Below are 12,205 nucleotides of genomic sequence, written 5' to 3'. Positions count from 1 at the left end.
GGTCATCGTTGCCTCTGCCACCCCCATTAAGGTCCCCTGGTCCCTGGTGACTGACTCCTCTCTGAGGTTCCTAGGACACAAAGCTCCTGCTGTCTTGTCATTTGGCGCCCAACTTGTTTTCTTTTCCGCACGGCTGACCCGCCTCTAGGAGTCGAGCCTGATCCATTAGGAGTCCTACAGAACCACCGAGAAATCACACTAGAAGCGATAATGTGACCTCAGGTGGAGAGGGGAGAGGGAGGGCTGAAAGCGAACCAGAGCACTGGCGACGCCGTGTGAAGCCTCTGCAAGGACGCTCCGAGGGCCCTTCCCGAGAGCAACTGGATAGAGTCGGTCCCCCACTCTGCGTCCTCCCGAGACAGGATACTCCTCGCCTCCCGGTGCGGGTTCCCGGGTCGGACCCGCGGCTCCCGGAGCTTCCAGCTACCGAGAGCTCGGTTCCAGGTGAGGAGGCACCTGCTCGGGAATTGCCCTCCGGCCGGAGGGAGCAGGTCCTTTTGGCCGAGCCAAACACCCTCCCAGCCAGCGCACATCCCCCAGTCCATCCCTGCCCGCGGGGCGCAAGGTGCCACTCACCTCCAACGAGCTCCCGGGACACCCGGCCGTGCACTCCGCACCCAGGCGCCCTCCGCGCCCGTCCGCCCCTGACCTTGTGTGTCGTTCTCGTCTGAGTCCGCAGCGGCCGCCGGGTCTCCGCTCCCTGGCAGCAGGGGTCGGGGTGGGCGGGGCGGGGAGAGGTTGGGGCCGGGAGGGGTGCCCTCAGGCTGGCCGCACAAAGGCGAGCCTCGCCTGGCTGCGCCCCATTCAACGCTCCACCGCGTTCCCTTCGCTCCTCCCGCTCCCCGCCCGCTCCTTAAAGGCAGAGCGCCAGGCTGCGCTCTCGGGCGGCTCGCGGAGAGGCACAGGAAATGACCTCAGCAGGCTCCAGCCTCCCACCTCTCCGCAGCGCTGGGCTAGTCCCTGAGGCCGAGGGGCCCTGCGGGCGGTGGGCTCTCCCCGGCCCCTACCCCGGGCTCTTTGCGGAGGCCGCACCAGCTACCACAAGGGCACCCCGGGATCTGCTCAGCCCCCAGCCTAGCGTGGGACCCTCGCAGGATGGGACTTAAGAGCGGACCCTCCTCCTCTTCCAGAGTTTGGCGACCTGTAAAACTTTAACGCCCGGATATTTGAAGCAGAAATTCTTATTCCAAACACTCTGTCCCATTGACAGATCAACGTTCTGATTTGTAAGTTGGAAAAAAAAGAAAAAGTCATCACAGCCCAAAGGGTAATTTGCTTGCGTATGTATGTATGTATGTATGTATGTATGCATGCATGCATGCATGCATACATTACTTATTTGAAGGAACCGGCCAAGGAGTCAGGCAAACGGGATACACTGCCTGCGGCGTCTTCAGTGTACCCTTGTTCTTGAAGGGCTTATAGTCCCTCACCTCACCTCACCAGTATAATCTTACACCCAGTGGGGTTGGAACATTCAACTTTTGGTTAGGTGCGTATGGGGTAGAAGCGTTCTTCCCCGAAGGACTGAACAGAGGCAAACACCACCGCAGCCCAGTTCTTCAGGCGGTAGTGAAGGATCCCCTGGCTCCATCCCAGGTTTGAATCTGAATCTCTGGAGGTGAGGCTGGGAAATAGCCCAGCTAACAAGCTCCCCAGGTGATTCTCATGAACAATTTTGAGAGTCCAGAGACTATGGAAAACTGGTCCCAGTAGGGCAGAAGGCCAATGGTGCAAGTTCAGCTGGGCCAGTGGGACTCCAGAGACTGAATCTGAATGAAAATGGATTGATAGCTCCTGGGGTTGGGGTAGATCATCCCCAGACTGTGGGACCCTGGGCTCTGCTGTACCCTTCAACACTCTGGAAATTGCCTAAGGAAACCCAAAAGCAAATCCTCTGGCGTTTGTAAGGGACATTCATTCATCCATTCATTCATGCATTCACTTTGAATAGGTAATCATGCACAGAGTATAATTTAAAATAATACAGAAGAGCTAACAATGAAAAGTAAGTGTTCCTCCCGACCTGTCCCTTGTTCCCGGGATCACTCCTCCCCAAACACAACTGCTGTTGTTTGTGTGTCTGTCCTTTCAAGACATTTTATGCATATATAAGTATTTATGTATTCTTAAATACATATATATTCACATATATAGTCGTATATATGTATTCATATCCTTCTTTCAACACTAAGGAACCATCCCTTACTTTTTTCTCTTGACATTACCATTTGTCAACTCTAAGTGTGACATATCAGCACACGGAGAGATGCCTTACATTTTTTAATGCTTCCCTAGTATTCCTAATGATGGACATTTAGGATGCTTCCAATCTTTGGCTATTATGTACCTTGCTACAATGATTATATTTGTACGTACTTCTTGCTTGGTCCACAGGTATGGCTATCTTTATGGTTTATTACTTAGAGGTGGAATTACTGGCTCTAAACACAACATGAATGTTAAATTCCAATAGATGCTGCCAAATGGCCCTCAAAGGAGACTGCACCAACCTATACCTCTATCAATGGTTTAAGTGCCCCTTCCTTCCCTCCCACCCATGCCAATGAAGTGATTTATCACAAAGTACAAAGCTTTCAGAAGGGGAGGCTTAAATGAGTTAATAGGCACAGATGATTTGAGAACACTGCTAGTACACAGAAAGCCTCATTAAACTGTTAGCCATTAGTCTCCCAACTTCACTCCTCTGTGTGACCTCCCCCTGTTTTGGGCTCTGTTTCAATCCCAGCTCTGTAAACTTGGGCAAGTTCCTTAGCCTCTCTGGGACTCAGTTTCCTTATCTTTAATATGAGAATCGTAATGTGTCTCTGGAGTTGGTTTAAGGATTAAATCAGATAATAGAATTACATAAAAATTGGGATCCAATTATTATTGTTCAATAAGTGATAGGTATTCCTCTTCCCTCAAACTTACCCCCAACTTTTCATTTTGAAAATTTCAAATCTACAGAAGTTACAAACATACCACATTAAATACCTCTATACTCTTCACCTAGATTTATCGATTGTTAATATATTGCTACATTTACTCTCTCTCTCTCAACCAGTTGTACACAACATTTTTACCCTCTTTTTTACCCTTTTTGATCTTTCACCCCTGACTACTGCAGCATGTACCTTCCTAAGAACAAGGGTGTTCTCCTAATATTATCACACTTAGGAAATTTAACATCAACACAATAATATCATCTACTACACAAGAAATATTCTAATTTCCCCAGTTGTCCTCATAATGTCCTTTATTGCCGAGTCTTATAGCTCTTCTATTTATTATTATTTATCTACTTATTATATGTTAGCTTTTATTTATAATATTATTACCTAGTATGCACCAGAATGGATGGGTGATTAGAGGACAATGGCCTCATCCCTTCCTCCCCTCCAGGGGAGAGAGTGACTCCCACAGCCCTAGACCCTGGCATTCTTTGGGGACTGTAGGTAATCAATAACCAGGCCACCAGGGATGCTCACAAGCAGAGCAGAGTTTCCCTACTAATGCTAGGGATTGTCTCCCCAGCCACTTTTGCCAATGTTACCTCCTCTGCCTGCTCCCAGCCACCCCATGCTTGCTGTCCAGGTAGGTCCTGTCCACCTCCTCTAGCAACTCTGGTTGGGATTCTGGTGTCCCCTCCACCTCCCCCACTGCTCCGCAATCAGCAGAGGCAGCTCTTCTGGCTCCAGTGAGACTTGGCTCCTACGTCCCGCTGAACTAGCCCCCCATGCCACCTCACGTAAGGGATGAATCCCTATGGACCTCCAGGCTGGCATACCCAAGTTAATCCTGAGATTAGGGGTTGGGATGACTGAGTCACTGTCTTTATCCCACAATCTTTCTGTCTTAACACACTTTCTATGTAGTTCTCTGTGCAACTGAAACTGAGAGTCAAACTGTGGCCACTGGTCAAATGCAGACAATGAGAACTGATGCAGACATCCCTCTCTTCTTCCCTCCCACCCTTCCCTTCATTTATTCATTCATTTATGTAGCCGCCTTTTAAGTATTCCGGGTATGCTATTAGATGCCCAACTATAAATTTGGATAAACCATCGCTTTGCTTCCTGCCTCAGTTTGTCCTGTTGTAAAGTGGAGAAATTATTTCCTGAGCACAGCTACCCTTCAGGTCAGAATATCTGAGAGTTGGAGGAAAAGGCAGGATTATGAGGGAGTCACCACAGCAGAGGGGAACTTTGTAAAACTGAAGTAAAGAAAAAGCCATCATGGATACCACCTTCGGCTGGTGCTGCAGAAGGAGAGAGAAGAGAGCAGAAAGGGCTGGGGTGGGAACTGGGGACCTCAGAAGCCTGCTGGAAAGGCTCTGACCTCCAGACCCCTTTAAGGATCCATGGAGAAATGGTACCCAACACACCTACAGTTTATTTCTGATTGATGTTAGCTTATAATTACAAGTGGCCTGACAGCAGAGAAGGGAAGAAAGCCATAAAGTTCCCAGAGTCAAAGAGTCTGTTGGGTCACTGAAACTGAGGGCCTCCCTTTCTCTTCTGAATGGAGGATGAGGCCTGGATGGGCAAATTGTGAACAGGTCTGGACCAATTTGTCTCTGCGGCGATTGTCATGTTCTTATATTCGCCGCCATGGGAGATGAGAGGTGAATGGAGGCCATTTGTCCCCTCGTCTATAACCTCCTACAGAGGCATAGTAAAATGGCCAAGGCCAAAGTCTGCCAAATATACAAAAACATTTATTAGCAAGCAGGCACAAAAAGTCTCACAACCTGCCTCAAGGGATTCGTGGAGTTGGCTTACCTGGTTCTTACGTAGCATCCATGTGAGGGCCCAGGCCATCGCCTGGCTAACTCTGTATTTTGGAAACCACTCGTTTTGCCAGTGAAAGATTATTTCTAGCATCTCTCAAGCACTTTCAGCCCGCTGGTGTAGATTTGATGGCAGTTGGAGTGTTTATGTAACTACCTTCTAGAGCTCGGATTCCCGATTACAGGGCTTGAGACGCTAACTACTTCAGGGGTGAGAGGAGAGGCAGTGTATATATACACACACCAAATAGTTTAGACTGAAATAGTTAAAAAATAAATTCCTACAGTCAATATAGCAGCCTTCTAGTCTGTGCTTGGTTCCCTGGGTAGCACAATGGGAAAGAATGGGGACCTTGGAATTGGCCAGACATTAGTTCAAACCCCAGCTTTACCACTTACATGCTGCTGTAACCTTGGGGCAGTTGCTTAAGTTTTCTGAGTTAATTCCTCATTTGTAAATTGGTGATAAACAATAATTCTTGATTTTTAAGGTTGTCGAAAGGATTCAATGAGAGTATGATGTCTGGCACGTAATAAGTTCTGTATAAATGGTAGCTTTTTTAAAAAGTAGTTTCAGGTATACAAAATAATGTAGTAGTTAGAAATTTCCACCCCTCACAAACTGATAACCCCCCTCCCCAATCTACTACCCCTCTGACATTGTATATAGCTGTTACAATTCCACTGACTCTATTCCCTGTTACTCCACATCCTATCAAGTCAGGAGTCTTTATATATATCTATATATATAAAATTATAGTTGACATTCAGTATTACTCAGCTTTAGCTTCAGGTGTACACTGCAGTGGTCAGGCATCTACACCGTCCATGAAGTGGTCTCCCTAATAAGACAAGTGCCCATTTGACACCCAACAAAATCTTTATAATATTATTGATTATATTCCCCAAAATGTCTTTCATATCCCCATGGCAATCCTGTGGTTACCAATTTGTGCTTTCTAATCCCCTCACCTTCTCCCTCATCCCCACAATGGTAGCTTTTGTTATTGACTCTTTGAACAAATATTTGCTGGAGGTCTAATGTTTACCAGATACTCTGCTGGGTCCCCAGGTATCTGCTCTACTACGTCAGAGGTGGTACCTGTTCCCAAGGAGTTCTCTTTGTTGCAAGATTACAATAGATATGCAAGATAGTTTGAGAGACAGAATAGCTACCTTGTTTCCCCGAAAATAAGACCTAGCCAGACAATCAGCTCTAATGCGTCTTTTGGAGCAAAAATTAATATAAGACCCGGTATTACATTATCTTATATTATACCCGGTCTAAGACCGGGTCTTACATTAATTTTTGCTTCAAAAGGCGCTTTACTGCTGATTGTCCGGCTAGGTGTTATTTTAGGGGAAACACGGTAGGACAACTGGTGAAATGTTTGACGATTCATCTTCCCTTTGTCCTGGGCTTTCTAGGGATCTCACTTGTTTTCCCAACCTCACTTGTTTTCTCTGAGCAGGGCCCTGGGCTCCAAAGAGACCCGTCCTGCTTCACTGGAATCCTCCCAAATCAAGCACCCCTTCTTCTGCCTTCAGGACCTGGTTCTCAGTTACTGTAGGAAGGAAAGTAAAGGGAAAGAGGGAAAGCAGAGAAAGGGAGGAGGGGGGCCTCATATTCCCAGGAGCCCTGGGGCCAGTCCTGGTTCAGCCTCTGCCTCAGGAGCCAGGGGCAGAGCTCAGTAGCTCTTGGGTTGCAGAGAAGTCAGGAGTCTATTTCTACTGCTGACTCTCTGGGAATAGCCAGGGCAAACACGGGCTGGGTCAGAGAGGCTCAGAGTCACCATCCAAGATCCGACGTGAAGAGAAGCGCAGGATACAAGGTAGGAAGGAAATGAGGTGGCCCAGAGGCAGAATTCTGCGTATATGTGTGTATTGGGGGGTGTCCTAACTTGGAGCTTGAACTCTTTCATTTATTCATTCAGTTACTCAGTAACAAATATTTATGGAGTACTTACTGTTTTCCAGACACTGTGCAAGGAAACAAAGTGTGACAAGTGTGACCATAAACTCAAGGCACAGGCTTCAGAACCAGACGTGCCTGCCATTGAATCCTGGCTCTTCCCAGTGGGAATTACAGAGAAGAACTGATGCAATTACCACATATAGCACTGCAAACGATCTGTCCAGCGTAGCTGTGGACTCTGGAATCAGAGCACCAGGTGGAGGGTGGGGCGGTGGTTCTTCCTGTGTGAAACAGGAATCAGAATTCTTCCCTTAGAGGGTGATTATAAAGGTGGAGCTAAAGGTTCTGCCCCAGTGCCTCACATATTATAGGCACTTAGAAAGAGTTATTAAATGAACATATAAAGGGTTTAAAGGACTAGTAAGATGAGATGCCCAAAGACTAGGGGCTTCTTGGAAACTAACAAAGAAGAGTGGGTGAAAGAAGGGCCTGGTGGAGAAAGACTCCACTGAGAAGGTAGGCCGTGATTCCGCATCTAACTTCATGTTACAAAATTCTGGGAGCACTGATTAAAATACGGATGCAGGCTCTGGGCATTGGGATCAGCAGGCCCAGGGCTCTGTATTTTCTTGCTCCTTGAAACTGGTAGGGTGCCTGGTAGTGACTGGTTTGTCATACGTCATAGTCCAACACTCCAATGATCTTCTCAGAGAGCAACAATAGCCCCAGAAAGGAACACAGGGTAGAGCTGATGTAATTATAACATATATCAGTACAAAATGATCTGTCCAGTGCAGCTGTGGGCTCCCCAAGCAAGAGAGAGGCAGAAGGAGGGGGGCTCGGTAGGATGGAGGTGGAGAGCGGGAGAGGAGATGGCTGGGAGAGGGAAATGGGAGTGAAGCTGGAAGCTGAAGGAACTCAGGGAATGAGAACAGGGTAAATCCAAACTTCTGACTGGGATTCTAGATCATTTTACAACTTACATCATCATGGTTTGTTTTAAACTAGCTGTCTTATCTCCTTCAGCTTTCATCACAGATGAAAACAATGGCTGCTCACATCAGGGGCTGGGCAGGAACCAGCTCCGAGTAGGTGGCTGGCTCTACAGCAGCCTGGAGAGCTCATGTGGGAAGAGACTCTGGGCTGCTAAGAAGCCAAGGAAACTCAAGCCAGTCAGGGAGCTGGTTGTGGCACCGTGGCCTTCTTTTCTGCAGCACATGTGGAGAAGCTCCAGACACTTGCGTTCTCAAGGTGACAGTTTGTGGCCTTTGGGGTCCTAGAGTTCAAAACCCACCTCTGGTACTTAGCTCAATACCGGCATTTAGTAAGTTCTCAGTAGATGCTGGCCATTATTATTAATATTATCTCTTCAGGTGATGACAGACCCAAGCTGAGACATAAAAGTCTTCCTCCCACCTCTACCTCATCCTCTAGGTTGATTCTGCCTGAGTCCCCCACTAGGTCATCTCAGAGTTGAACTAACAGAGTGAGAGGTCTGGTGAGCTAGGGTTCTGTTTTCACGCAATTACTACATGTTTGGGGAGTGTCAACTGTGGGCCAGGATATCGGGGAAGGAGAGTGTGGAGGAATAGGTGGCTCACTCCTGGGCAAACGAGACCTTGTAGGGCCTCTTTGTGACCCTTGGCCTCCCCTCCTTGAAGCAGCTGCTTCACCTGACAGAATGTGGCCTAGAGTCTGGGGTGGAGACCTGCACACAAGGCTGTGTGAGTTTTCTTTGCTTCTGGGATAACTGCATTCCCCTGCAAGGTGCTTTCCAGGCTGAGGGGTTGCTATGAGTGCACCAACAAGTGCTTCAGGATTCACAGAGAAGGGAAGACGCGAAACACCTGAACAGATCAGGAAGACATTGCCATTGCAGCTCTTCCACCCTCCTTCCCTCTGGTTTGGCATGAAACCAGTAGGTCTGTTATCTCCTTTGACTAATCAGTCCTTCACCTCTTGCTTCTGATCATCATGCTCAGGCTTGTGAGTTTTACAAGAAGAGTCAGGACTCATATTCTATTGGAAGCTCCCTTTGCCAACTCCTTTTTGTGAAGGAGGGTTAGTTAGTTCAGATGACATAACCTGTCTTCCCTCTCATAGTCTCTTGGTCAAGACCATTGACCTTCCAGGACCTCCGACGCTATCTCTCAGCACCATCTAGTGGTCAAGACGGCTTGTTTTCTTTAAAAAAATTCAATTACAATTGACAAAATATTATATTAGTTTCAGGTATACAACATAGTGATTGGACATTTATATAACTTACAAATTGATCATCCTGATAAGTCTAGTAACTATCTGACTCCTGGGATGGCTTGTTTTCTTAAAGGACCCTGAGCCCCAGCATTTCTACTCCTATCCACACCTAAGGCCCGATCAGCTCCCTTCTGATTGGACCACTGCATGCTTTAGTCGCCTCTGAAGGTGTGGTTAATGGGCTTTAACCTCTGCTTAAGGTGGAGATTTTAAACTCTGCATACTTTGTTCCAGTTCAATTTTGCATAGTTTCAGGGTAGGGATTGGAAAACTTAGTGGTATTAAAAGATTAAGGTGGGGGCCGGCCGGTGGCTCAGGCGGTTAGAGCTCCGTGCTCCTAACTCCGAAGGCTGTCGGTTCGATTCCCACATGGGCCAGTGGGCTCCGAAACACAAGGTTGCCAGTTCAATTCCTCGACTCCCGCAAGGGATGGTGGGCAGCGCCCCCTGCAACTAAAATTGAACATGGCACCTTGAGCTGAGCTGCCGCTGAGCTCCCAGATGGCTCAGTTGGTTGGAGTATGTCCTCTCAACCACAAGGTTGCCGGTTCGACTCCCGCAAAGGATGGTGGGCTGCGCCCCCTCCAACTAGAAAACGGCAACTGGACCTGGAGCTGAGCTGCGCCCTCCACAACTAAGACTGAAAAGAACAACAACTTGAAGCTGAACAGAACCCTCCACAACTAAGATTGAAAAGGACAACAACTTGACTTGGAAAAAAGTCCTGGAAGTACACACTGTTCCCCAATAAAGTCCTGTTCCCCTTCCCCAATAAAATCTTTAAAAAAAAAAAAAAAAAAAAAAAAGATTAAGGTGAAGTAGGGAAAGCTAGAAAGAACATTCTCCCCCTTTCCAGCTCTGGATGCGTGGCTCCAGCAGGGCACAGACCATCAGCTTGGTACTATTCCAGGCATCTCTCACCAAGTCTCGCCATAAGAGCAATGGACAGGAAGACTCTCTTCTGTACAAAGTCCAAGCTGCGGGTCAAGTATCATCTTTGTCCCTCCACAGATAAAGTGATAGGACATGGAGCCGGAACCAGACGGTGGATTCAGAGTACTGAGGGAGGCCACATACTGCGAGCTGTGCTCACATAGACGTGAACTTGGGAGTTTTCAGAGAGGTGGTACAGACAATCACCTTTCCAAAAAGAAATTTCCACATTTCCAAGTTCTGAATATCCTGATCCTTTTCCTTTTACAGAGTGGGGCCCACCCAAAGGAATAAGGTAGAGCCAATAGGCAGTTCTCATACATAAGAAGGGTGGTAGGCAATGAAGCAGAACACATAGATTCCTAGGATAGGAAACTGGTAGGCATTGCTGTGTGAGGCTGCTTCTCCTTCCCAACACTACACATTGCCCCATTGGCCACTAGAGAAACTCTCAAATGTCTTCTGAAAGGTCTGATCCTGAAAGCAGGAATTTCCCTGCAGGGTACTGGTGATTGTTCCTATGTGGACCCAGGATCTCTGGGGAAAAAAATACTCTTGGCAAGAGCATGTTCTTTTTGGGAAGCAAAATGTTAGTGTTGAAATAAATCCATTGGAATATTCAGAATAAAAAATTTCCCTAAATATACTTGCCACTCAAGCCAGTGAGATAGTCGTGTACATATATGTAGTAATGGTCATAAGATTAGAAGCCATTTATAAAAGGTAAGAATCACTAAAATTTTTCTAGGGCCTTTTCCTCCATTCTAAATCCTTGCTTTCACGGGCACGGTTTTATGATTTTTGCGTCCTTTCTTGAGCTATATCATTCAATATTTCTCTCAATTTGTGTTAGGAGAAGGATGCTTGAAAGGACTGTATTGTCCTCGGTATTTATAGCAGCAATACTAACAAAACAAAGAAAAAAACACAACCTAAATATCCATCAATTGTGACCTATTAATTATTTTTATGATGCATTTAGAAAATAGAATACTATGCAGCCATTACAATTTATGTTGAAGAATTATATTGAGTGAAAGGGAAATATATTCATTACTTAATTTCAAGTGAAACAATTTCTAGAAAAATATGTATAATATGACTTATTTGATTATTTGATGCAAAAGTATATATATGTATACTTTTGCATCAAATAATATATATATACATACATATATATGATTTTTCCCCCAAACATTAAAAGTGATTTATCTTTGGGTGTAGAAATTCAGTGTAATGTTTATGGTTTTTGCTTTGTTCTTTTCTACGTTATATAAATATTTTACAAGGAATATGAATCATTTTTCTAATGATGCTATTAAAATGTTTTAAAAGTATTGATCTCATCAATAAGTAGAAAGCTGAGATTCAGAGAAGTTGAGAAATAACTCAATAAAGCCACAATCTGCCAGTCAAAGAGCCAGAATTTACCCTCATATCTTCCCATCCCTCAAGTTTAATGCTAACCCCTCTGACTAACTTCTAACTGGTTAAGATCCTGGGAAGTGATATGGCCTGGTTCAGGAATGGGGGACCTGGGGGGATGGGGGACCAATGTTCAGATCAGAGGGGACTCACATGCCTTTGATATTGCCTGGATCTCTGTTACCTCTTCAGAGCAATTAAGCTATGACCACAGCAGCGTTCCTGGATTCCTACTATACACTATGTTCTTGTGGTCTGGCAGTTGTCCAGGTTTTGAAGGAGCAGACACAAGTCTGGGAACAGAGTTAAGTTGGGCCTAGTTCTAATCCAAACCCATTTTACATCCTGCAAGGGAAATGATGTGTTTGTTCGGCCATGCTCTCCTCTTGAGGAAAGAAGGAACATGAAACTAGTTGGGTGGAGTCCAGTGGCTTGACTTCATGAGGTTCTGGGCGGGAGCAGCATGGTAAATGATTTCAAGGAGAAAGTCTGGAGTCCCTCTTCCTTCCCTCTTATGCCTTTCCGCCACACCTACCAATGTTCCTCCACACTGCTTCACTGCAGCGCCGGAGACCATCATGACACTTCCTTTGACATTCTTAGAGTTCTGGAACATCATCCAGCTCTATTCAGCCTGGTGGGCAAGTAGCAGTTAGGACAGGGAGTGGGACCCACTGGGCCCAGTGTCTTCCTAGAACACGAATTGGGATTTAAATAGTAAAAGCTCAAGGACATGCTATAGTATTTATCTCCATCATGCAGATGCCCACGAGAACACCTACTGGGTCAAGATGAGGCCCCTGCGCAATCAGTTTCATTCTTAGCTTATGCACTCTGAATATAGACATGTAGTTCCAGAACAAAGCACTCAGCACTTCTGGG

General features: G+C 46.3%; 1 protein-coding gene across 2 annotated transcripts in view; it reads right to left on the bottom strand.

The window, feature by feature from the left end:
• PLEKHH1 (pleckstrin homology, MyTH4 and FERM domain containing H1) overlaps nucleotides 1–840 on the bottom strand; it is a 49,980-nt gene extending 49,140 nt beyond the window's left edge. The window contains exons 1-2 of one of the 2 annotated variants that reach the window (XM_074327312.2): nucleotides 577–834; nucleotides 56–174 (exon numbers count right to left, since the gene is read on the bottom strand). In XM_074327312.2, the coding sequence (XP_074183413.2) occupies nucleotides 56–101 (46 nt within the window). In that variant the 5' untranslated portion in view covers nucleotides 102–174; nucleotides 577–834. Of the gene's footprint in view, nucleotides 1–55; nucleotides 175–576 lie in introns of both variants that reach the window. The other variant, XM_019733623.3, reaches the window with a different exon arrangement.
• Between the last annotated feature and the right edge of the window lie 11,365 nt (nucleotides 841–12,205).

Source organism: Rhinolophus sinicus, chromosome 3 (genome assembly GCF_057876585.1).
Source record: "Rhinolophus sinicus isolate RSI-liver-muscle chromosome 3, RSI-T2T, whole genome shotgun sequence".
Lineage (NCBI taxonomy): Eukaryota > Metazoa > Chordata > Mammalia > Chiroptera > Rhinolophidae > Rhinolophus > Rhinolophus sinicus.
The sequence above is the reverse complement of the archived record's forward strand: the minus strand, read 5'-3'. Positions and strand labels throughout refer to the sequence as shown.